This window comes from Salmo trutta, chromosome 24 (genome assembly GCF_901001165.1).
Source record: "Salmo trutta chromosome 24, fSalTru1.1, whole genome shotgun sequence".
NCBI lineage: Eukaryota > Metazoa > Chordata > Actinopteri > Salmoniformes > Salmonidae > Salmo > Salmo trutta.
The window spans coordinates 42,496,075-42,522,535 of NC_042980.1; the positions used below are offsets into that span (position 1 = coordinate 42,496,075).

At 43.7% G+C, this 26,461-nt stretch overlaps 1 protein-coding gene across 5 annotated transcripts in view; it reads right to left on the reverse strand.

The window, feature by feature from the left end:
* The window catches only part of LOC115161333 (tensin-1), a 289,463-nt gene that overhangs the window by 181,669 nt on the left and 81,333 nt on the right, over positions 1–26,461 (reverse strand). For all 5 annotated transcript variants that reach the window (XM_029712238.1, XM_029712239.1, XM_029712237.1 and 2 more), the window contains exon 2: positions 1,427–1,541. In XM_029712238.1, the coding sequence (XP_029568098.1) occupies positions 1,427–1,541 (115 nt within the window). The remainder of the gene's footprint in view (positions 1–1,426; positions 1,542–26,461) is intronic.

The window sequence follows — 26,461 nt, forward strand, 5'->3', positions numbered from 1 at the left end:
CAGAGGGATTTTGCAATTAATTGCAATTCATCTGATCACTCTTCATAACTGTTGTGTGTGTATCCTGTGTGTGTATTTTCTTTCCTTCTCCCCTATTCACAGGTGTCGCCAATCAGTCACCAATCAGTTGGCAATCAGAAGACACCTGCTCCTTTTCCCTTACCCAATCACATCCCTTTCCCTTGGTTTAAAAACCCAGTCAGTTGTTTTCTCTGGAGCTCGATCTCTCTGTGTCTCAATCTCTCCGTGTCTCAATCCCCCCCCCCCAATGACTGTTTGTTTGTTGGTGGGAAAAGGGGTACCAAGACAAGTCGCCCATGGGCATACATTACCCGTAGGTAAAAATTGTCTAAAGGACACTAGTTAGAACTGGGCAGACCACCCACTGTATTTTATTGGTTAGTGAGCTAACTGTGGTTGAAGCAGGCTAGCCTAGCTTAGGGGTGTTTTTGGATATTCATTATTTCATTCCTTGGGTCCAGCTCAGCCCCTCTTCCCGCCCCCCTTTACCGTGTGTTTACCAAATAAACCTATAGTGTTTGACGGTAAATTTTAGTTGTCTGTGGTTTTTGTTCTCACTGTTCCTTTTCACTGTTATAATTTGCATGAGTTATGTTACGGGTCTCATTTCCATCCCCCCTAGACTGCAGGGGCAAAGGGATTCGTAATAATAACATTCTGGAGTATATGCAAATTGCCATCATACAAACTGAGGCAGCAGACTTGGTGAAAATGTATATTTGTGTCATTCTCAACTTTTGGCCACGACTGTATAGGACTCTGAGTAAAGCAGTAAGCCAATAGGATTCCTCTGTTTCCCCAAGCCAATAGGATGCCTCTGTGTTTACCCAAGCCAATTGGATGCCTCTGTGTTTCCCCAAGCCGTGGACGAGGCAAGACAAATATTTCACTTCTGGATGCCAGGCTAAACAACCAGCAGGCTTCCCCCATGTTGCTTCATGTGTAGAACTATCAAGAACCAGACATTTCCACTAGCCAGGAAGCAGTGGCCAGGTTTTAGTGGCTAGCCAAGCCCAGTGTCTCTACTGTCTAGACTCTAGCCTGTAGGTTTGCTAGGGATTGCCTCGACCTGGGTAGCAATACTGAGCTAACTGTCATCCAGCTTTGATGAATCACAGACCTCTATGACTATATTGTTTATATACTGTAGTCCCATTGTATTATGTAATTCAATCAATATCCAACTAGAACACCATTTGATTACTAAGCAAGCAATCAATCTAATCAATGAAATGAGTTAAAAGCCTGATTAGCACACTAGCATTGAGTGAATTGAAAACCAGCCAACCCCCTGACCTCCCCAGAGCTAATTAAGACTATTTTAGCATAATTACTCACATTGACCAAAACTATGACCCTGAATGACCCCTTACCATGGTAACACTCAGGCAAGGTCAGTACTAACCTTTGCAAATTAGCCCCTCCTGGCTGACGGTCTGTTTGCACACGCCACAGTGCTTGCTCTTCTTGAACGTCTTCACTCGAAAGGTGTGTGAATGGATCCCCTCAAACTCCTCAGGCTGCAAAAAGAAAAAGACAAAGAGTTGGAGGGTTAGTGTTCAATTGCAGATGACTCAGTTGGTTTTGGGTTGTGGTGGTGTCAATACAAAGTGGGTTCAATTTGTGTGTAGGCCACGGTATTTGCAAGGGTTTTGTGTGGACAAAGTCATTTGGACATTTCTCACAGACTAAGAAAATGACCTTTCATATACCATCACCCAAAATAGGTATAATAGTCAAATTCACATCGTCTGTCAGTATAAGTTAGTTTAAAGGAGCTGCATCTATAGGCATAGTCAATTCAACTTTTATAATTTGCTTAGATCAGGGATTGGCAACCGACAGCCCGCGGGCCGCCCTTTTGTAGACCCTCGAATCTACACCCCACCCCCCTCTCAACAACAACAAAATACAGCAAAAACCATCAAGTGCTATGATGAAACTGGCTCTCATGAGGACCGCTACCGGAAAGGAAGACTCAGAGTTACCTCTGCTGCAGAGGATAAATTCATTAGAGTTACCAGCCTCAGAAATTGCAGCCCAAATAAATTCTTCACAGAGTACAAGTAACAGACACATCTCAACATCAACTGTTCAGAGGAGACTGCGTGAATCACACATTCATTATTGAATTGTAGCAAAGAATCCACTACTAAAGGAAACCAATAAGAAGAAGAAGAGACGTGCTTGGGCCAAGAAACACGAGCAATGGACATTAGACCGGTGGAAAAATGTCCTTTGGTCTGATGAGTCCAAATTTAGCATTTTTGGTTCCAACCACTGTGTCTTTGTGAGAAGCAGAGTAGGTGAACGGATGATCTATGCATGTGTAGTTCCCACCACGAAGCATGGAGGAGGAGGAGTGATGGTGTGGGGGTGCTATGCTGGTGATACTGTCAGTGATTTATTTAGAATTCAAGGCATAATTAACCAGTATTGCTACCACAGCATTCTGCAGCGATACGCGATCCCATCTGGTTTGCGCTTAGGGTCTATCATTTGTTTTTCAACAGGACAATGACCCAACACACCTCCAGGTTGTGTAAGGGCTATTTGACCAAAAAAGAGTGATGGAGTGCTGCATCAGATGACCTGGCTTCCAGAATCACCTGACCTCAACCCAACTGAGATGGTTTTGGGATGAATTGGACCACAGAGTGAAGAAAAAGCAGCCAACAACTACTCAGCATATGTGGGAACTTCAAGACGGTTGGAAAAGCATTCCAGGTGAAGCTGGTTGAGAGAATGGAAACAGTGTGCATAGCTGTCATCAAGGCAAAGGGTGGCTACTTTGAATAATCTAAAATCTAAAATATATTTGATTTGTTTACAATTTTTTGGTTACTTCATGATTCCATGTGTTATTTCATAGTTTTTACAATGTAGAAAATAGTAAAGAATAATGAAAAACTCTTGAATGAGTAGGTGTGCCCAAACTTTTGACTGGTACTGTATATACAGTACATAGATTTTTGGGGAACTCTGTCGGGATCTCAACTTAAAGTTGAGAGTTAGAATAGTAGAATACACAAGGTGCAATTTCAAAATGTGGTTGTGAATCAGCAATTTTTCTCTTGTTATGTCAGTCACTGAGATTCACTCAATTAGCACGTCAGCTAAACATTTTTTTTAATTGGTAAGTTAGTCTAGCGGCCAGCTATCTAAACTTGTAGTAATCATGGTCGATTTACCGACTGGTGGGCCCTCACAAAATTTTGCTTAGAGCCCCCAAAAGGCTCTGACTGCATATGTGGGTATGCAGACCCACGAGCCACTGCGGCCCCTCATGAGTTCAGATTTTTTTGTGGCCCCCACCTCCATCAAAGTTGAACTCCCTGGCTTAGATAATTAACATAATATTCTTCAAATTGACTTTGGTGGGTGGACTTTTTACCTAACTTGAGGGGAAAGGGGGATACCTAGTCAGTTGTACAACTGAATGCCTTCAACTGAAATGTGTCTTCCGGATTTAACCCCACCCCTTTAATTCAGAGAGATGCAGGGGGGCTGCCTTAATTAACATCCACGTCTGAACGCACAGAACCCAAACCTTTCCACATCACAGACAAAAGATTTGCACTAAAGTGGAAACATGTTAGAATTTGGCCCAACAACTGTAGAAATTGTACACTTAGTCTGAGTGTAGACACTCAGCTGCCCTCTGCAAGGAAGTAGTCCCCATTTTCTCTGAGAAACAAGATCAACCACACAACCCCATCTCCCTCCACTCCCCCTCCCTCCTTTTCCTGGGCCACTGCTGCAAGCCCCCTGAGATGATTCCTATCTGACAGTGTCCACAGTGCAGCCTCCCCTGAAAGGACCCCCTGTCTACAGCCAGCCAGCCCCTGTGTTTTCATTCTCCTATAATTACATCTCAACTGTTCTCCCTTCTTCCAGTCTGCCTTCTAAAACCCGCTCGTTGGCAGGGGAGTCGGGGTAACAGAAAAGTCAAAGTGAAGGACAACCGTCTCCCGTAGCGTCTCGGCTCGCTGCTAAACCTGTGTCATGTTCCCTTTTTGTGGTCAGCCTGTCCTTAATGGACGACTTTGGGGGAATCGGTGACATCACTTCCTCTGAGTATTTGCTCAGCTGGTCCCGATTTTGGTATTTTTGAGTTTCTGCTCTGTGGGATATTAAGCCCCACTAACACACGGTCTGTTGGCCCAACAAAGCAATATTGAGCCAATATGACAAAATGATTGTACAAGTTAAGAGAGCACACATAACCAGGAGATATCCTGCACGTATGTCACCTGTCTGGAAAGTGAATCAAGACTAACACGTAAACACGGAGGAAAGAATGTACTGTATAACAAAGAGACCTAGGGACTGAATCGACCCCCAATGCATTGTGGGATAGCATAGATGTAAAACAGACCAGATTCTATAACCTACACCCTTCCCTTCTTAAATGGTGTTGTGTGTGTGTGTGTGTGTGTGTGTATGTGTGTGTGTGTGTGTGTGTGTGTGTGTGTGTGTGTGTGTGTGTGTGTGTGTCTGGGCATGCACGTCTCTTAATATAACTCCCTACATATGCTTTATGAGGAACAAACACTGAGAAAACTGATGAGGGCTTACTGAATGCTTTTCAAGGCAGGAAACGCAGGCCGGAATGGCTTTATAATATCCATCCAGCTTCCATTAAGCTAGCGTGTGCTCGCTGGACTGGGTTAAAAAGCAATGTGGTTGGCACATTGACCAACTTTACAGAGGGATTTCATATGGCATGGGAATGCCACAGAGGAAAGGACAGGGAACCTCCAGGAATGGCACAGTATGGAGTGACGGTGTGCCATAGAGAATTCCCAGGCCTGAGAGAATTCCCAGACTGGCCACTGCAGCCACACCAGTAATGACTGTGTGTACACCGTTTTGTCATCAATCCCAAGCAGTCGGTAGAAAAAGTGTTTTAAATGCAGTAAGGCAAGGTTAGTGTTATGCACTTCAGCAGACTCTAGCTTGCTCTCCCCCACCTCCTCTCTACATACTGTATATGGCACACCACCCTGCATCCCACTGCTGGAATGCCACTGAAGCTAAGCAGCGTTGGTCCTGGTCGGACCCTAGATGGGAGACCAGATGCTGCTGGAAGTGGTGTTGGAGGGCCAGTAGGAGGCACTCTTTCCTCTGATCTAAAATAAAATGTCTATATATACCAATACCTCAGGACAGTGACTGGGGACATTGCCCTGTGTAGGGTGCTGTCTTTCGAGAGGGATGTTAATGTGGTCACAAAAAAATCCCATGATGCTTATCGTAAGAATAAGGGTTTCAACCCCTCTATCCTGGCCCTCATGGCCACCTAATCATCCCCAATAGGCTCATTCATTCCCCAGGTTGTTGCTGTAAATGAGAATGGGTTCTCAGTCAACTGGCCTGGTAAAATAAGGGTTAAGTCTACATTCTCTTTTGGTCTTGGTCCCTTAGAACATATCTTTCATCTCACTTTTGTTCTCTCTGTCTCTTTCTCTTCCTCCCCTCTACATTTCTCCCTCCCCCACTTAGCAGAGAGGTAGATTTATGGACGTCTGTGCAGTCTACAGGAAAGCCAAAGGTCTGGTTCCCATGACAGGCAAAGATTAGTGTCGTCTCCCTCCAGTCAAAAGCTAAATATCATTTTATCAGACTGATTTAGCATAAGGTGTTTGGGTTAGGACCAGGATTAGCATTAGCCTCGGTTAGCATTATGTTCAGTCAAATGACCATGACGGTTAGCAGCAGCAATGCTAGCATCATGTGCATATTTCAATGATTGTTGAGCTTAGCTTTAGTGGGGCAGTCATAAGCTAGTGCTTACTAGCTAAAATGTACATCCTGCCTCAATATTAACTGCTTATGTATCACTTTGACATGACACCAAATACCTAGTGTGTTGTAGTATTTTCTCTGTTGCTATTCCCACAGCTTTTCCGTAGCCTACCATAGCGCCTCTTGGGCTTAGCCTTGAGACTAACCCTAAACAACAAACTGCTGTTTATCTCAATGCAGCACCTGACCGGCACTCCTATGGGACTCCCTGAGCCACATCATGACGACTAGACAGCCTGACCCTTCATTCCATCTCGGGGCTATGCCTAGCCACGGCCTAATGTGATTTGCCTAATCTGGTTACCCTAAAACAAGGACTGGAGCTGTGTTGGGCGGCCATCTTGGCAAGGCCATCTCAGAAGAGGGATGAACCTGTCTGGCATGACTACATGATAATGCCAGCATTCCATGACAACGCTCAGCCTGGGAATCTGTTTGTTTGTAGGAGATCATATGTGCTGGCAAACGGCAAAATTCATTGGTTGTTGCCTACCCAAAACATTAGTGAGAGAGAATAATTGGCATAGGCCCTACAACTAGACGTAAATTACTTATACAGGAGCATACTGATACAAAAAGTGGGTTCTTCGCCACAGATCTAGCATCAATTTCCCCTACCACCAATCCTAACTTTAACTATTAGAGGGATACAGAAGTACCCAACATTGTCAGCCGTTACAGAGACAGGCCTACAAACATTATGGAGACACTAGTGCCCCACAGCTTTCTACCTTCTAACCACATTAACCCCAATACCCCAAAACAACATGCTTAGGTGATCTACTATTTCTGGCCTGAGGCATGAATGGGATCTATTCTTTTTTTTACTCCAGGGGGACACGGAAACTCTGAGTCATGTCAGTGATTGCAGTGTGCTAGCAAGAACAGCTTCATCAAATACCACCCAGGTCGATGCCAGTAATTCAACATGCATGTTGTATCATATTTATCTGGCTGTAAATTATCAAAGAATAAAACTGGAACATGGTTGGAAATTCATTCATTATTTTCGATTCCAATCAAATTACCCAAACAATGTGCAGGATTTCGAAACTGTACACACACACACACACACACACACACACACACGTTTGTCACCTAGTTAGTCAGTCCTGGAATCTCCTATGCAGGCTCTCATCAAAAACATAGTTTTGTTTCATTACAGACTTACAGTAATCTGTTCCCACTTCCCAAGAAGAGAGCTCAAAAACAAATGTAAACAAAAACAACCACGGTATCATGTATACACAGGGTAACACTTATTCAAACATTTACACATAATCCACCTGGCATGTATTTTTTTCCCATGTGAACATTGCCTACATCACAGAATAGCAAATAAACTGGCTCTTTAGCCTGGTTCTGAAGCCTATTACTCTGTGGAGGGGAGAGTGGGATAAATTAAACCAAAAGGATAAGTTGAGCCACCCTTGTTTCTAGGAAACAAAATATTTAGGAAGAGGTCACCACATAGGAGATTCCAGCACCCCCTTTCCCTTTCCATTTTTGAGGCGGCAGGTAGCCTGGCGGGTAGGAGCGTTTGGCCAGTAATCCCTGAGCTGACAAGGCAAAAATCAGTTGTTCTGCCCCTGAGCAAGGCAGTTAACCCACTGTCCCCGGGCGCCGTTGATGTGGATGTCGATTAAGGCAGCCCCCATTGCACCTCTCTGATTCAGAGTGGTTGGGTTAAATGCGGAAGACAGAATTCAGTTGTACAACTGACTAGGTATCCCCCTTTCCCTTAATGGAGTCTGTGAAAGAACAAATCATATGGAAAAAGTGGTAAGCAAGTTATGTCCAAAAAAACTGATTTCACCAAGTCAAATGAATGTATTATATTAGAGGTTTCATGATGCATGTGTGTAAACCAAAGTAGATAATGTTAAGACTGTTCTATACATCAGTTGGGGTCTCTATTAGCTTCAATATGAGGTCCTGAACCTAGCATCAAAGGGAATCCTTGTAGCTGTGTGGACTAATATAGTCAAAATGTTAGCCTTGGGGTAAGTTGAGCCGATGGCCATGGGGTAAGTTGAGCCGATGGCCATGGGGTAAGTTGAGCCGATGGCCATGGGGTAAGTTGAGCCAATGGCCATGGGGTAAGTTGAGCCGATGGCCATGGGGTAAGTTGAGCCAATGGCCATGGGGTAAGTTGAGCCGATGGCCATGGGGTAAGTTGAGCCTATGGCCATGGGGTAAGTTGAGCCAATTGGTCATGGGGTAAGTTGAGCCAATGGTTGAGCCAATGGTAAGTTGAGCAAATGTAAGTGTTTTCTTCCCAGGTGTAATGCAAGACATTATCACTGGGATATGAGGTAACAACAGGGCCTGGCCTATGTTAAAAGTGTTTATAAAAGTAAAATTTTTGTTAGGTCTTAAGTCTCTGTTAAAATATGCCTAAAAGGGGTAAAAGACAAAAAGTGATTTTGTTGAATTGTGTTTGGAAAAAAAAGATAGACATGGTTTTAAAAAGGTACTGGTAATATTTCATTCAGTACAGACATTTGTAGGCGGCTTAGCTTACAAGATAGCACTTTTTTTTAACAAGCTATGTTTTCAAAACTGTAATGTTTACGTTAATTCTGATTATTTCTAGGGATACACAACATCCTGAAATATATGTTGATATCTTTGTTGGAAAGACTACTACATTTCCCTTGACAGAATGTAATAAATGGCACAACTTACCCCACTCTCCCCTAGTTGTGTTTCCTTCACTCTTGCAGACAGAGAGGGAGACAATGTCAGGGACACTCACACATACACACACGCCAGACAGGCAAAATGTCTCAATCTCAGTCTATTCAGCCCAGGGAGTCCCGTTGTATTTGGCTCTCTCAGAGAGAAGAGTGGATCCCCAAAATAAAACGGACTTCTAGTGTGTCCTCCCCTATTGACCAGGGATATGTAAGAGAAACCAGGAGAGTCCAGCAAAACAGTTTTGGAAAACTTCAGACCTTCTGCCTGGCCCCCCATGTCAGTCACTCATGGACTCTCAGAATACTACCTAATGTTTTAATTCCCATTAGCAATTTGGGCTGAAGCTCATATTCTTTTTTCGAAAACCAAACAAACAAGCTGTCCTCTGCTTCTCAACCAATCCAGGCCTCTTCTGTTTACCCCCAAATACTATGGAAATAAACAGGACAAACAATATAGCAGGGATCCCTTTGTTGGGCTGGGCCCTCGAATTGTTTCTGTTCATTAGGAGGGCCGCTGCCGCTCACAGTCTTTGTTTATTATCTGTGGTGGGGAGGAAAGTGGGGAGGGACTGTGGGATACGTGGTGCCAGGGATTGCGGGGGGTGGGGGTGAGAGGGGTGAGGGGTGGCAGAGGGGGGGTGTAGGGTAATAATGGGGATACGTTCACTAGAGACAAGGTCTGTGATGCCAGCCATTCAAATGCCCCTGGCCTGCTGTGGTCCTCCCTGTCGCCTCGCTTTTCTCTCCGCCAGACGGGCACAAAGGCAGATGGCTTGAAACAGACACCCTAGGACCCCTGGGGGGGGAGCCAAGGCCAGTGTACACACAGCTCCCTCGCTGAGACGCTAAGCTCCTGGGAACAGGGTCCACCCCCCCTCGAGCCACACACACAATGGAGACCCCTAACCCCAAGGGAGAGAGTGGGGAGTGTGGTTTGGGGGATCCCAATGGGCTGACAGGATTTAAAGCAGAGCTACAGCACTCTGGGGTAACCTCTCCACATTTCCTCTGCATAAAAACCATTATCTCCAACTCAATGAAGGATCAGTGAGAGCTAATGGGTGTGCAGGCTTTCGTTTTAACCCTTCAATACCACACCTGTTTCAGCCAATCGTAGCTCAGACTGAAAACCAATGTAGATTTTTTTTCAATCGGTTGTATTAGTGATGGACTGGCATTAAAACAAAACCTGCACAGCGCAATATCACTCCAAGACAGAAGTTAGAGAACTCTGATCTACACTGATCTATAAATAGGTGAAAGCAGTATGGTGAATGTATTATTCACCTATCCAGTTCAATCACATCTCTTCAGATGGAGAAACCTATCAGAGGAAGCAGCTACAAAGGGAATACCTGTGTGAGACATGGAGAATGAGCACACCTCATATCCTCCTCAATAATCTCCAAATCGGTACATTGACAAGCAGCAGAAACAGGGTGAGTCATGGAATCTTGATCCAGACCAAAAATGGCTAAACAAAGTTGTGATAAATAAAAAAGTAGACCAGTTAAATTTAATGTCCAAATAATTCACAGCTGTGCCATATAGATTGCAAAATAGTTGGGAAGAGATTTCCGATGTACCGATTTCATGGCACATGGTTTATGAACTTGTTTTTCAAATAATTATTATATTCTATGCAACCAATATAATATTTATATTTATGAGGATACAACCATCCCAAGTTACTAGTGGAAATTATATAGTATCCAAAAGCCAATTTCAAATCACCCCATTACAAACCAATAATGCACAAGGAAACTGAACACAATGTGTCTTTTACAGGCTGAACCGTAATGGCGGCCACACAGTGAGCCCCAACAGGGATGCTTTTCCACACAGTGAGCCCCAACAGGGCTGCATTTCCACACAGTGAGCCCCAACAGGGATGCTTTTCCACACAGTGAGCCCCAACAGGGATGCTTTTCCACACAGTGAGCCCCAACAGGGATGCTTTTCCACACAGTGAGCCCCAACAGGGATGCTTTTCCACACAGTGAGCCCCAACAGGGATGCTTTTCCACACAGTGAGCCCCAACAGGGATGCTTTTCCACACAGTGAGCCCCAACAGGGATGCTTTTCCACACAGTGAGCCCCAACAGGGCTGCATTTCCACACAGTGAGCCCCAACAGGGATGCATTTCCACACAGTGAGCCCCAACAGGGATGCTTTTCCACACAGTGAGCCCCAACAGGGATGCTTTTCCACACAGTGAGCCCCAACAGGGATGCTTTTCCACACAGTGAGCCCCAACAGGGATGCTTTTCCAGCTACAACTCAGAGACATTCTTGCTGGATAAGGTCACCTCGAAAATAAGCTGTTTTCCTCCTCAACACTAAAAGCTCTGCCATGGATGACTCCCCAGGTCACACACTCAGAAAAACACAGTCAGGAAGTCGGCGGAGTTCAATCCGAGCTGTGAGGCTGGGGAGTGCATCCCTCACCTCATTCATTTACAGTTTTTGCAGACTACACATCACACTCACACACATACACACTGTACTTTGAGCTTAAGTGCTGTCAATCTGTAGACAAATGCCGATTCATTTTACAACCCTTATTAGATCCTGTTCAACACACACAGACACACACACACACACACTAGTAACACTAATCTACTGCTTGAGAAAATGATGATCCACTTTATAGTATGCCCTTGAAGTATGGTGAGAGAGAGAGAGTGTGTGTGTGTGTGTGTGTGTGTGTGTGTGTGCGTGCGTGCGTGCGTGTGTGCGTGCGTGCGTGCGTGTGTGTGTGTGTGTGTGAGAACTCACAGAACCTCAGATGGTGTCAGACAGTGTATCAACTCAAGCCTGATCAGTAGTAGTTACCTCTCTGATTCAGAGGGGTGGGGTTAAATGCAGGAAGACACATTTCAGTTGAATACATTCAGTTGTACAACTGATTAGGTATCCCCCTTTCCTTTTCCCTTTCCAATGCATCCAGAGATCATGGAGATCATGACCTACTTAACACAGCGTCTCTCACAGCGTCTCTCAGAGCGTCTCTCATATGGGACACCATGTGTGTGAGTGAGATGTTTACAAGAAGTGGGGTCACTGCGGCAGGTCCCATCTGCTACTATGGGAAGTGTGTGTGCCCTGTCGCTGGAACACTCCTCACGCCCCTACCCTTCCCTCTCTCCAATCCCCACTCCTATTTTGTATCTCCTCACTCTACCAACCCCACTACACCCACCCCACCCCCTCTATGCATGTTTTCTCCCACAAGGCTGTGATTCTTCTTCTCACAACACGCGAGCAGGCACCTCTGACCTCTTCCATCTCCTTCCACTCCCTGACCTGACCCCACATCCACACTGACACACCAAGGCAGCCTCTACCCCCCAAACAGCACCCAGTCATTTCCATCTCTCTTTCCTCTCACCTCTCTCTCTCTCTCCCCCTTCTCTCTCCCAGTCTCTCTCTCCCAGTGTCTCTCTCCTCCCTCTCTCTCTCTCCCAGTCTCTCTCACCTCCCTCTCTCAGCTCCCTTTCTCAACTCCCTCTCTCTCTCTCTCTCCCAGTCTCTCTCACAGTCTCTCATCTCCCTCTCTCACCTTCCTCTTCCACCTACCTCTATCTCTCTGTGTCTCTCTCTCCCAGTGTCTCTCTCCTCCCTCTCTCTCTCTCCCAGTCTCTCTCACCTCCCTCTCTCACCTTCCTCTTCCACCTACCTCTATCTTTCTGTCTCTCTCTCTGTGTCTCTCTCTCCGTGTCTCTCTCGCTCCGTTTCTCTATCCGACACACACTCCGTGTCTCTCTCTCTCTGTATTTTTCTCTCTCTGCGTCTCTCTCTCTGTCTCTCTCTCCGTCTCTCTCTCCGTCTCTCTCTCTCTCTGTATTTTTCTCTCTCTGCGTCTCTCTCTCTGTCTCTCTCTCCGTCTCTCTCTCCGTCTCTCTCTGTGACGCTCTCTCTGTCTCTCTCTTTCTCTCCGTGTCTCTCTATCTGTGTCTCTCTCTCTCTGTGTCTCTCTCTGACATACACTTCATGTCTCTCTCTCCGTGTCTCTCTCTCTCCATCTCTCTCCGACACACGCTCTGTCTCTCTCTCCGTGTCTCTCTCTCCATGTCTCTCTCTCTGTGTCTCTCTCTCTCTGTCTCTCTCTCTCCATGTCGCTCTCTCTCCGTCTCTCTCTCTTGGTTTTGAGTACTATGGAGCCCCCAAATGCAGTTTCAATAAAGAGCCTCTGAACTCTGAACTCAATAAGAAGAGGTCAAATTTGAGGCCAACCCTGGGACTGTACCAGCTATTGCACATTGATTTTTGACAGGCATGTTGTTAGGAGAATCCACTGGGAGTGGCTGACTGATAGTTCTGTAACAAATATAATAGGAATTCCTCATCTTTGTCACACAAAATGAGAGAGAGAGTGAATGAGAAAAAAGAAAAAGAGGGGAGGGGGATGGAAAGGAGAGAGAAAGGCAGGGAGGTGGGGAGTGAGTGTGGCTTGAACGTGCCCCCTAAGCTGGTATCCATGGCACAGCCCATCTCAGGGCCAGAATTCGGGGAGTCGTTGAATTGTCAGAGACCCTGTTCCAAGCCCTGTCCATCTCCCAAGCCCTGTCCATCTCCTAAACTGTGTCCATCTCCTAAGCTCTGTTCATCTCAAAAGCCCTGTCCCACTCCCAAGACCTGTCCACCTCCCAAGCCCTGTCCATCTCCCAAGCTCTGTTCCAAACAGGGAGTCAACAAGCTGAAGAGCTGAACCTGGTTATTATCTAGCTGCCTTGTCCATCAAAACTGCCATGGAGTTGAAAATGAGCTTTAAAAAAAACAAATAAATTGTTTGAATGACTATCAATATGTTCCTTTCAACTGTTGGAGTACTGACATCAGTTTGGCTAAATAAATAATCAGAATTTAGCTAGCATGGTTCCACATGTGGATAAGGAAAAACACAAGTCAGAGGAATGTGAAAATGGAAACGTGTGAAATGTCTTGCATCTGCTAAAGACCTGATTGAATAATAAACTAAATAAACATAATAAATAAAATCTATAAACAAACGACAAGAGTTGGATTTGTGTCCAGCAGCCCCATCACCCCGTCTCCAGATGGACTCGACCGCTCGTGTTTATCATTGATCCCATGTTTCAAACAAAATTCTTTAAAAAGTGGTGCTCGGAAGAGCACTCACATCTGATTGGAATTATCCGTTATCTGCACAGCAGTCTACACAGTATGGGGGGGATCAACATTGCCCAAATATTTATATTACTAGCACTCAGGCAACGCAGCCAAAGAGACGATTTATTGTTACTAATATGTTTACTCAGCGTTCGGTCTCTAAGGGCCACCCCCCAACCTCTGCTCCCCACAACTCCTATTCCACAAACAGAAACCCCACATCGTATATCCCATGCCCAATCGGTTCCCTTAAAACCCTTCAGTTTCCCCACGGCCCTATAAGACACATTCATGCATCCTTAAAACTTGCATTTACACTTCGCTTAGCGAAACCCCTTAAAGAGACAGCATCAGTCATTAGGCCCCTAGGCTAGTGATGCACCAATATTACATTTTTGGCCGATATCGATATCCAATATCTTCCTTGCCAAAAAAAAAAAACTGATACCGATAACCGATATTTAACATTTTATCGGCCTTTTAAGCATTCTAGTACAGTTAAATAGTTAACACACACACACATGTATGCAGCGGTCTAAGGCACTGCATCTCAGTGCTGGAGGCTTCACTACAGTCCCTATGCGAGTCCCATAGGGTGGCGCACAATTGGCCCAGCGTCGTCTGGGTATGGCCGGAGTAGGCCGTCATTGTAAATAAGAATTTGTTCTTAACTGACTTGCCTAGTTAAATAAAGGTTAAACACACACACACACACACACACACACACACACACACACACACACACACACACACACACACACACACACACACACACACACACACACACACATGCACACACAAAAAGTTAGCTAACTAGGTGTCATCATCTAAAATAACCCTCATTTATAAGACAGTTTTTATTTGATTAATGGTGGTCGGACCCATCTATGTGAAGCTAGCCACAATAAGGATTAGTCACAATAGTGGACTTCGCGGTTAGCCTTGAACATAAAAGTATGGTATAATTCTACTATTTGTATTCATTTGCATCACTGTCAATGAAATACTTTTATTTTGAAGGCAAACCGCAAATTCCACTATTGTGCCTAATCCTTATTGTGGCTAGTTAAACAACACATAACCCGGTCTGGTCGTGCGTCACTAGCCAGATGAAGCTAGCTGGCTGCTTATAACGTTAGCTTTGGGCAACAGGGTTAAGTAGTTGGCTAGCTACTTATTTTCATGAACTGAAGTTAAATTTCAATATGCGAACAAGAAGTGGCAACCTAGCTAATACTTGCTCACAAGGATTCCTAAATCATTGCTAAGAATAATGAAAATGACTGCAGTTTCTACTGGTCATTGTTTTCAGACTGGTTGTATTGGTGCTAGCTAGGTACCAAGTAAAGCTAGCTGCCCCAGAATTTGCGGTTGAACAAATGATGCTTTATTACCGACGCGGTATTGTAAACACATCGTTCGCGGCCGGTGTTTTTTTTGTACAGCTTTGACAGTGCTACTGTATCTTTTTTGATTGAGTGTAGTCTGGCCCAGGAGTGTGAAGGTGAACGGAAAGGCACTGGAGCAACGAACCGCCCTTGCTGTCTCTGCCTGGCTGGTTCCCCTCTCTCCACTGGGATTCTCTGCCTCTAACCCTATTACAAGGGCTGAGTCACTGGCTTACTCGTGCTCTTCCATGCCGTCCCTAGGAGGGGTGCGTCACTTGAGTGGGTTGAGTCACTGACGTGATCTTCCTGTCCGGGTTGGCGCCCCCCCTTGGGTTGTGCCGTGGCAGAGATCTTTGTGGGCTATACTCGGCCTTGTCTCAGGATGGTGAGTTCAATGGTTGAAGATATCCCTCTAGTGGTGTGGGGGCTGGGCTTTGGCAAAGTGGGTGGGGTTATATCCTGCCTGCTTGGCCCTGTCCGGGGGTTTCGTCGGAAGGGGCCACAGTGTCTCCCGACCCCTCCTAGGGTCAGTCTGTTATATATGGAGTATGTCTCCTGTCTTTTCCGGTGTCCTGTGTGAATTTAAGCTCGCTTTCTCTCTTTTTCTCTCTTTCTTTCTTTCTTTCTCTCTCTCGGAGGACCTGAGCCCTAGGACCATGCCTCAGGACTTCCTGGCCTGATGACTCCTTGCTGTCCCCAGTCCACCTGGCTGTGCTGCTGCTCCAGTTTCAACTGGTCTGCCTGCGGCTATGGAACACTGACCTGTTCACCAGACGTGCTACCTGTCCCAGACCTGCTGTTTTCAACTCTCTAGAGACAGCAGGAGTGGTAGAGATACTCTCAATGATCGGCTATGAAAAGCCAACTGACATTTACTCCTGAGGTGCTGACTTGTTGCACCCTCAACAACCACTGTGATTATTATTATTTGACCCTGCTGGTCATTTATGAACATTTGAACGTCTTGGCCATGTTCTGTTATAATCTCCACCCGGCACAGCCAGAAGAGGACTGGCCACCCCTCATAGCCTGGTTCATCTCTAGGTTTCTTCCTAGGTTCTGGCCTTTCTAGGGAGTTTTTCCTAGCCACCGTGCTTCTACACCTGCATTGCTTGCTGTTTGGGGTTTTAGGCTGGGTTTCTGTACAGCACTTTGAGACATCAGCTGATGTAAGAAGGGCTTTATAAATACATTTGATTGATTGATTGATTTTTGACACGCAAAGACCCAAACGGTGTTCCATAGTATGTATGTTGTGAAGCTAATAGCAGTGACGCTATTACTGTGTAACTCCGGTAGGGCAACATCTGAAAAATAGCACACTTGGTAGTGTTAACCGGTGCTCAACCAGTCGGTGAAAGCCAACATCACCCCCGACGGAGAACGGTTAATTGTCAAGGGCAATGAATTCCATTATCTTGGCTTTAATGGATTTCACCTTTGAGTTGCCTCACTGACATTTTGTTACTCTTTCAAATGACTGCTTGACTTGTTGACTGCTCGATTCACACAGCAGACATTGTGGGCTAGTTCAGGAATGCTGTGTTGCATGTATAGCGCAAAATGTTACGCGGCGTCATTACGTCATGTACCTCCGTTATATAGGTATGCACGTCAGCTTTGACATCAGTTTTGCACATCGGGCGTTAAACTAGACATTGGCCGATACCGATGTTGGCATTTTCAGCTAATATCGTCCAATTCGATATGTTCACAGATATATTGTGCATCCCTAGTGTCAGTCATTAGGCCCCTTAAAGAGACAGTGTCAGTCATTAGGCCCTTAAAGAGACAGCTTCAGTCATTAGGCCCCTTAAAGAGACACTGTCAGTCATTAGGCCCTTAAAAAAACAACGTTAGTCATTAGGGGGGCAGTATTTACACGGCCGGATAAAAAACGTACCCGATTTAATCTGGTTACTACTCCTGCCCAGTAACGAGAATATGCATATAATTATTGGCTTTGGATAGAAAACACCCTAATGTTTCTAAAACTGTTTGAATGGTGTCTGTGAGTATAACAGAACTCATATGGCAGGCAAAAACCTGAGAAGATTCTGACCAGGAAGTGGCCTGTCTGACAAGGTGTTGTTCTTCTTGCCTCTGTTTACTGAAGACTGAGGATCTTTGCTGTAATGTGACACTTCCTACGGCTCCCATAGGCTCTCAGAGCCCGGGAAAAAGCTGAACAATATCGAGGCAGCCTCTGGCTGAAACACATTATCGCCTTTGACAAGTGGCCGATCAGAGGACAATGGGCTTAGGCGCATGCCCGAGTCGACCCCGTGCTTTATTTTCTATCGTCTGTTTACCTAATTGCAGATTCCTGGTCGGAATATTATCGCTTTTTTATGAGAAAAATGGCATAAAAATTGATTTTAAACAGCGGTTGACATGCTTCGAAGTACGGTAATGGAATATTTAGATTTTTTTTGTCACGAAATGCGCCTTGCGCGTGACCCTTATTTACCATTCGGATAGTGTCTTGAACGCACGAACAAAACGCCGCTGTTTGAAAATAACTATGGATTATTTGGGACCAAACCAACATTTGTTATTGAAGTAGAAGTCCTGGGAGTGCATTCTGACGAAGAACACCAAAGGTAATCAAACTTTTCTAATAGTAATTCGGAGTTTGGTGAAGGCTAAACTTGCTGGGTGTCTAAATAGCTAGCCCTGTGATGCCGGGCTATCTACTTAGAATATTGCAAAATGTGCTTTCACCAAAAAGCGGACATATCGAGTGCATAGAGGAGATCTGTATCTATAATTCTTAAAATAATTGTTATGCTTTTTGTGAACGTTTATCGTGAGTAATTTAGTAAATTGTTAGTAAATTCGCCGGAAGTTTGCGGGGGGTATGCTAGTTCTGAACGTCACATGCTAATGTAAAAAGCTGTTTTTTGATATAAATATGAACTTGATTGAACAAAACATGCATGTATTGTATAACATAATGTCCTAGGGTTGTCATCTGATGAAGATCATCAAAGGTTAGTTCTGCATTTAGCTGTCTTCTGGGTTTATGTGACATTATATGCTAGCTTGAAAAATGGGTGTCTGATTATTTCTGGCTGGGTACTCTGCTGACATAATCTAATGTTTTGCTTTCGTTGTAAAGCCTTTTTGAAATCGGACAGTGTGGTTAGATTAACGAGAGTCTTGTCTTTAAAATGCTGTAAAATAGTAATATGTTTGAGAATTTGAAGTAATAGCATTTCTAAGGTATTTGAATAACGCGCCACAGGATTCCACTGGCTGTTACGTAGGTGGGACGATTTCGTCCCGCCGGCTCTAGAGAGGTTAACCTGTTGGGGATAGGGGGCAGTATTTGCACGGCCGGATAAAAAAACGTAACCGATTTAATCTGGTTACTACTCCTGCCCAGTAACTAGAATATGCATATAATTGTTTGATTTGGATAGAAAACACCCTAAAGTTTCTAAAACTGTTTGAATGGTGTCTGTGAGTATAACAGAACTCATTTGGCAGGCCAAAACCTGAGAAGATTCCAAACAGGAAGCGCCCTCTCTGACCATATCTTGGCCTTCTTGATCATCTCTATCCAAAACAGGGGATCTCTGGAATAACGTGACATTTTCTAACGCTCCCATAGGCTCTCAGAAGGCCCGAACGTTGAATGATGACTTTGCAGGCCATGGCTGAAAAACAGTAGCGCATTTGGATAGTGGTCGATCTGAGAACAATGAGACTGGGGCCCGCGTGCACGAGTCGACTCCATGTTTTCATTTTCAGTCTTTGAACGAAAACTGGGTTTCCCGGTCGGAATATTAACGCTTTTTTATGAGAAAAATCGCATAAAAATTGATTTTAAACAGCGTTTGACATGCTTCGAAGTACGGTAATGGAATATCGTGATAGAAAACACTCTAAAGTTTCTAAAACTGTTTGAATGGTGTCTGTGAGTATAACAGAACTCATATGGCAGGCCAAAACCTGAGAAGATTCCATACAGGAAGTGCCTTGTCTGACAATTTGTTCTCCTTCTAGGGCATCTCTATCAAAAATACAGCATCTCTGCTGTAATGTGACCTTTTCTAAGGCTTCCATTGGCTCTCAGAAGGCGCCAGAAAGTGGAATGACGTCTCTGCAGTCTCTGGGCGAAAAACGGCATGAGTTCTTGTGACTGGTCAGGCAGGGAACAATGACACTGGAGTGCGCGTCCACGAGAGGACTCCATGTTTTTCTTTCAGTCTATGAATGAATATAACGTCGCCCGGTTGGAATATTATCGCTATTTTACGAGAAAAATATGGTCTGACAGATGCGGAAGGCCGACATCGGCGGATGCGGTGGATTGAGACTCAGCCCATGCAAAAAAAAACACATCTCCAGCTTAAATAGACGGATTTTGATGGAGATTTTTTTATTATGCTAATTGGATGTCCATGGGGGCATGAACATTGACTCTAGGGGGTTAAACCCCAACTATGTTAAAGTTATGGTAAGGCCTGAGAGAGTGGCCAGGGTTGAAGCACTTGTTATTCTGAAATGTGTCTAATATGTTACTGCAGTCCAACGGGAGTTTGGTTGAAGGGGGGATGTTGGTGCAGGCTGCAATACAGAGGAAATGTGCCCCATTATCATTAATCTGTTCCCTCTCTCTGTATGAAGGGAGGAATTGTACCTCTTTCTCCTCCTCTCTGTTTTCCTTTACTCTGGTTCCCTCCATCCACTGAGCTGACAATGCACGGTCACCTGCTTTTCATTTAGGGAGAAATGCACCTCTGGCATTCCAATCTCTCCGTCTCTCGCTCCCTCTCTTTCTCTCAACATGATTTTCATCTCAGCGAGGTGAATCCCAGGAAGGAAATTACTCAGTCATCCAGTAGTGAAGAGAGAAAATCCCCCCTTTTTTCACAGGCCATCAACAGGAGAGAGAGAGAGAGAGAGAGAGAGAGAGAGAGAGAGAGAGAGAGAGAGAAGCCAGAGAGAGAGAGAGAGAGAGAGAGAGAAGCCAGACTTGGATTCTATAGTATCAATTCACTATTGAGTTATGTAAACTGTTCCCTAACAAGAAACCTTATTTCTGTCAACTGAGTTCTCTAACAGCTGTGGTATGTTAATATAAGTATGCATGAATAAAGTTGCATAATACAAACATGTTTCATTTATGGAGTCACAAATATTCTTAAACTGTTACTTTGCAAACATACTTAATCTCACTACCAGAATTAGAGATGCACTCTGAAACTTTTGGACAATTTCAGCCAGTAGTTTTCAAAGTGGTTGTCACGATCCAAAAGTGGTCCCCGTTTTTTGTGTACTAGGTCATCCATTTTGTGTGGAATCATACACATTTGGAAATTTGTTATGATTTTGTTGTGTTTGATATCCCGGAGTGCATCTTTAATTCACCACTTTAACACCACTTTAGGTCTATATTCCACTTAGACAACAGCAGAGGTATAGCCTGAACAGAGGTTCTTACATAAGGATTGAGGTCATGTATAAGGTTTAAACGTTTTAAGACAGCTGAATGTCTTTTGACAAATCTTACTCAAACCAAATTTCTGAACTTCAAACACAGAACAATTACTTTGAACAATGACTGTGCTTTGGCTCTTAGTTTGCAGGGATGTTTAACTCCAGTTTGTCCCAGCCCCAGAGGCAGACTGGATACAGTGGCTTCCTGTCCCGTCGGTCCAGTCCGGACTAAACCTGAAACTGGGAGAAATTACACCCCATCTGTCTTCGTGTCCACCCCAAAATCCACTGTTTATTTGTCCTTTAAACCCCTTTCCCTCCCTCTCTCTTTCTCTCAAACGTGTTGGAGACGACTAGGATAATCTAGGTCTTTGTAGGCTCAATTGAGCTGGTTGATGGTGTGGTTAGAGACTGACAATCTGTGAAAGGAACACAGACCCATAGGTGAATTGAAAACATAATCACATGATATAGTTACTCTTTTTTCTATTGAAGTTTATATGATATGTTGTATGGTGCCTCAGCCTCACACTAAATAATCATATAATGTACGGCTGTCCCCGACCAAAAAAATCCTGGTCGATCGAAAGTTGTCTGTTCTATCGACCAAATTTTAAAGGTGTATTTTTCCATATATAGACACACCATATGTGTTTTAATAAAATCAATAATATGCATTGAGCTGGTCTGATGCTTTAAGCTTATGGTTTGATGAAATAAGACAAATGCCTCAAGAGGGCGCCAGAGATCTTGATAACTAGAAGAAAAAAAACTCAACCTGACCTAACTGTTCTCCTCCAGCTCTTGCTGGCTTTCGCAGATTCTGACATTACTCTCCTGAAGTTGCCGGTAATAGGCTACACGAGGAATCGGCAACCTTTCTCAAGTGGAATGTCAATTTATCTTACCATTTCTACCCATCTGCGTGTCAGTTATGGTTTTCATATGCACATTATCGTGAAACAGTTTCATTTAATTTATAATAACGTCTTCGTGTCTCAAAATCATTGTCATGTGGTTAATCAAAATTCTATCCAAATCTAAATAAAAATGATACAAACAAAAATAAAATAGCCTACATAACTAAAAATAGCCTACATAACGACAACAAATAAAAACATTGCAGCCTGCAGGTAGAAAATATCCTGATAAAAAGTGAGCTCCAGACAGACACAGCTGTAGGCTATTTGTGCATGGGATAAGAAGCGGTGCTTGACTTGGGCAGGAGCTCACCGGAGCGGAGTACCAGCACCTCAAATTGTCTACCGCTTGAGCTCCTGTTCCTCTAATAAAATATTACCTAAAAAGTATTGTGGAGCTCCTGCACCTAAATATAAACAGTACCAGCACCCAAAATGAGTACCGGAACCTATTTCATTCCAAGTCAAGCACTGATAAGAAGTAATCAGGTAGGCCTATTCTATGATATTTCCACTGGATCAGAACATGACATTTTTCTCTTTCATGCTGAGAGGTTATCGAAAGGGAGAGCCCTGGAAAGATGTTTCAAATACATTGAGGAACTGATGTCATTCTTAATGGATGTATAAACAGACTTTGTTTGCTTGATGTTTGAAGTGAAGAAAACATTACTCTGAGAAGCTCCACAGGTCATTAGTGGTGGTATGTGAAGCCAATCAGAAATACTATCAGATACCCAACTGGGCACATTTATATGCCTACATTTGTGTGCTGGCCCGGTAGGCTATAGGTTTACTTCTATGCATGCAAGTCCTTATTAAACATTGACAGGAGTTCTCCAAACAATAGAAGATGACTAAATTGACAAAACTTGAATGAAATAAACCAAAACTTTCTCACAAGTGTAGCATAGGTTGCGCACTCTGTGTCTTCATTCCGACAATGTGAACAGGAAGACTGGAATAATAATATTGAATGCATTAACAGAAATGACAGTAACCAAAGTAACAAACACTGTACATTAGGAATTAACGGTAAATGTACTACTGTTTAATGGGAAATTGGGAAATAATGGGAAATTGATATAGACTAACAATGAAACGTAAACATTTCACACAATGAAGTTATGAAATACTGAATGTGCACAAATTGGCGGGAGAGATTGTATTCTGGAGAGAGAAGTGCATTGTGCATCTGGGCGCATGGTCAATCCAACGTCTGCATTGGCCATGCAGCATTTAGGGTGATGCAGCCTCAGCAGAAGTCAGGGCATTCATACTTGCGCTTTGCGGAGCAGTGCAGAGCAGTTGTCAAGGAAGTGAGTTTGTGTTTTCTACAGGATGTACCGCCCCTACCTACCGTCAACCAATCATGTCAATGCAGAGCTATACAGAGCCCTCCGCATTGTTACAAGATTTGGGAGGGGCATGGCGATGCGGTACAGAGCTCTATTTGGCCTCTGCATGCCTCTCTCTGGAGGACAATGGCGTCACACCCTCCATATGGAGCCTCTGACCACATATTCGGATCATTTAGTCTAGGCCTCCGGAATGGATTAGATCACTGAGATCTAAAACGACTAAAACAATCTTGGTCGACCAACAGCCTAACGACCAAACAATCGACCAGTCGACTAATTGGGGTTAGCCTCAATATAATGGCATATTGGCAACATGACGAGTATGCAAAATGATCTACAAGCTCTAAAAGAAAAAATAAGACTGATGCAATTAACAATTTCCTGGCGCTTTCCCAGCTACAATAAAGTGCAATGCTGAGCTAAAATAAAGTCAGGCCTATTTAGGAAAATGACTCCAAGTTAAAAGAGACTATGATGATTGAATTGAGAGATGAGAGAGCAGGGAGTAATGTCCTTACACTATTAAAATGGTATGTAATAGCTTTTTTTAAGTGTTTTGGATTATTTCATCACAACCATGTAAAGCAGTTAAATGTGACAGGATTTTGAATGACAGCACTTCATTTCCTTGGCGTAGTCTGTGCTCGTTTTGTGAAACCAAAACATAATTCTCTCCTAGAGGCCATTGTGACATTGCAACAAATGAAAAGAAATGTCACAAATTGAGCAACACTGGAGAAATAGACCCCGATAACAGACTGTAAACCTGTTCCTGCAAGTAGCCCGCTTTAATGGTCCTAATCCCTGCTCGCCTTAAAGTCAAGTTCATCATCACAAATTAGCCCAGAAAAGACAGCATGCATGCTTTGACCAGTGCTACAAGTTGGCTTGATCTTTGACAATTGATGTGGCTTCATAAGCACAAAATAACTTACTTGAAAGTGACGCAGACCTCTGAACATATTGGAGTGGGTGGTGATAATATAAACCATGGCATGATCCAGCTTGTACAGTGCCTTCAGAAAGTACTCACACCTCTTGAATTATTGTAATTTATTTGTGTTACAGCCTGAATTCAAAATAGATTAAACAAAATAAAAAATCACCCATCTAAACACAACACCACATTGACAAAGTTAAAACATATTTTAAGAAATGTTGTACATTTATTGAAAATGAAATAGAGAAATATATCATGTACATAAGTATTCACACCCCAATACTTTGCAGAAGCACCTTTGGCAGCAATTACAGCTGTAAGTATTTCTGGGTAAGTCTCTAAGAGCTTACCACACTTATTATTTTCCAAATTCTTCAAGCTCTGCCAAATTGGTTGTTGATCATTGCTAGAAAATCATTTTCAGGTCTTGTCATAGATTTTCAAGTACATTTAAGTCAAAACTGTAACTCAGCCACTCAGGAACATTCACTTGCTAAGCAACTCCTGTCACGTCCTGACCAGTTTAGAGGTTATTTGTTATTGTAGTTTGGTCAGGACGTGGTCAATTGGAGTCAGCTGTTCCTCGTTGCCTCTAATTGAAGGTCCTATTTAGTAGGGGTGTTTTAGCTGTGTGCGCCTTACAGGACAGTTTTTTCGTCGTTGTTTTTGGACTAAGTGTTTATTTTGGTTTTCTTCTAATAAAGAAGATGAGTATTCACATTCACGCTGCGATTTGGTCTACTCCATACGACGAATGTGACAACTCCAGTGTAGATTTGGCCTTGTGTTTTATGTTATTGTCCTGCTGAAAGGTGAATTAATCTCCCGGTGTCTGGTGGAAAGCAGACTGAACCACGTTTTCCTCTAGGATTTTTCCTGTGCTTAGCTCCATTCTGTTTCTTTTTTATCCAGAAAAACTCCCAATGCCTTAACGTTTACAAGCATACCGATAACATGATGCAGCCACCACTATGCTTGAAAATATGGAGAGCGGTACTCAGTAATGTGTTGTATTGGATTTGCCCCAAACATAAAGCTTTGTATTCAGGACAAGAAGTGAATTGCTTTACCACATTTTTTGCAGTATTACTTTAGTGCCTTGTTGCAAACAGGATGCATGTTTTGGAATATTTTTATTCTGTACAGGTTTCCTTCTTTTCACTCTATCAATTAGATTAGTACTGTGGAGTAACTACAATGTTATTGATCCATCCTGAGTTTTCTCCTATTACAGCCATTACACACCATTGTCCTCATGGTGAAATCCCTGAGTGGTTTCCTTCCTCTCCGGCAACTGAGATAGGAAGGACGCCTGTATCTTTGTAGTGACTGGGTGTCACTACAAATCATCAAAGGTATATTCAATGTCTGCTTTTTTAACCCATCTACCAATAGGTGCCCTTCTTTGTGAGGCATTGGAAAACCTCCCTGGTCTTTGTTGTTGAATCTGTGTTTGAAATCCACTGCTCGACTGAGGGACCTTACAGATAACTGTATGTGTGGAGTACAGAGAAAGTAGTCATTCAAAAATCATGTTAAACACTTTGATTGCACACAGAGTAGGTCCATGCAACTCATTATGTGACTTGTTAAGCACATTTTTACTTCTGAACGTACTTAGGCTTATCATAACAAAGGGGTTGAATACTTATTGAGAAATTTCAGCTTTTCATGTTTAATTAATTTGTGAACATCTAGAAAATATACTTCTACTTTGACATTATGGGCTATTGTATGTAGGCATGTGACCAAAAAAAATCTCAATGCAATCCATTTTAATTTCAGGCTGTAACACAACAAAATGTGGGAAAAGTCAAGGGGTGTGAATACTTTCTGAAGGCGCTGCAGTGCATAAGGGTATTCCCACAGCAAACAACCACCACACTGTATGCCTCAAGGCATACACACCCTTGTGGAACTTAGGTTCACTTTTGTACCATCGTAAGTAATGAAGTTACTCATGTATCTTCAGCAGTGGTTAGGAATGCACTCAAAACAAATTCCACACAGGAGGCTCATAGTCTGTTACTGAAAGTTGTTTACCTCAAGAAGCAGATACTGAAATATAACATGGTCTTGTGGCAACAGAGCACCTCAACCAAAAACATCAAGAATAAAGCCAAGCGCAGGAATTATGGTCACTTCAGTTTGGTTACTGTGTTTGTCACGGACAATAGTTCGGCCACAGTCTCTTTTGCCACCGTAAGTCGGTCAGACAATGCCTCCTTGGACACTAGCATCAAGGGAGGAGTCAGAGATCATTAGGCTATTGATTGGTTCTACAGTCTCGCCAGCCAGCGGGCGCATCCAGACTGAGCTCTCAGACTACTGGATTCAGCTAGTGGGCCTGGCCTGGCCCAGACACCCCTCTAATGGTGGTGTTGTCAGGGTGTGCCAGCTTAATGATGAACCTGTCAAGTCCTCTCTAGAATAGGGGAAGGAGCCAATGAAGGAAAGGAGGCCATGAAGGGAATGAACTGAGGAATGTACAAACCTTTAGACATGTGAGAGAAAGAGCCTTAGAATTCACCCCTCGGTCACGGTAGTGGAGGTGTATTGGGAGAATCTCCATGTTGAAATGTTCCAGGAACTCAACATGGCCATATAAGGTAAAAGGCTAAGTTGCTGAATGTATCAGGAACTCAACATGGCCATATAAGGTAAAAGGCTAAGTTACTGAATGTATCAGGAACTCAACATGGCCATATAAGGTCAAGGCAGTGTTCACAACGAGCCAG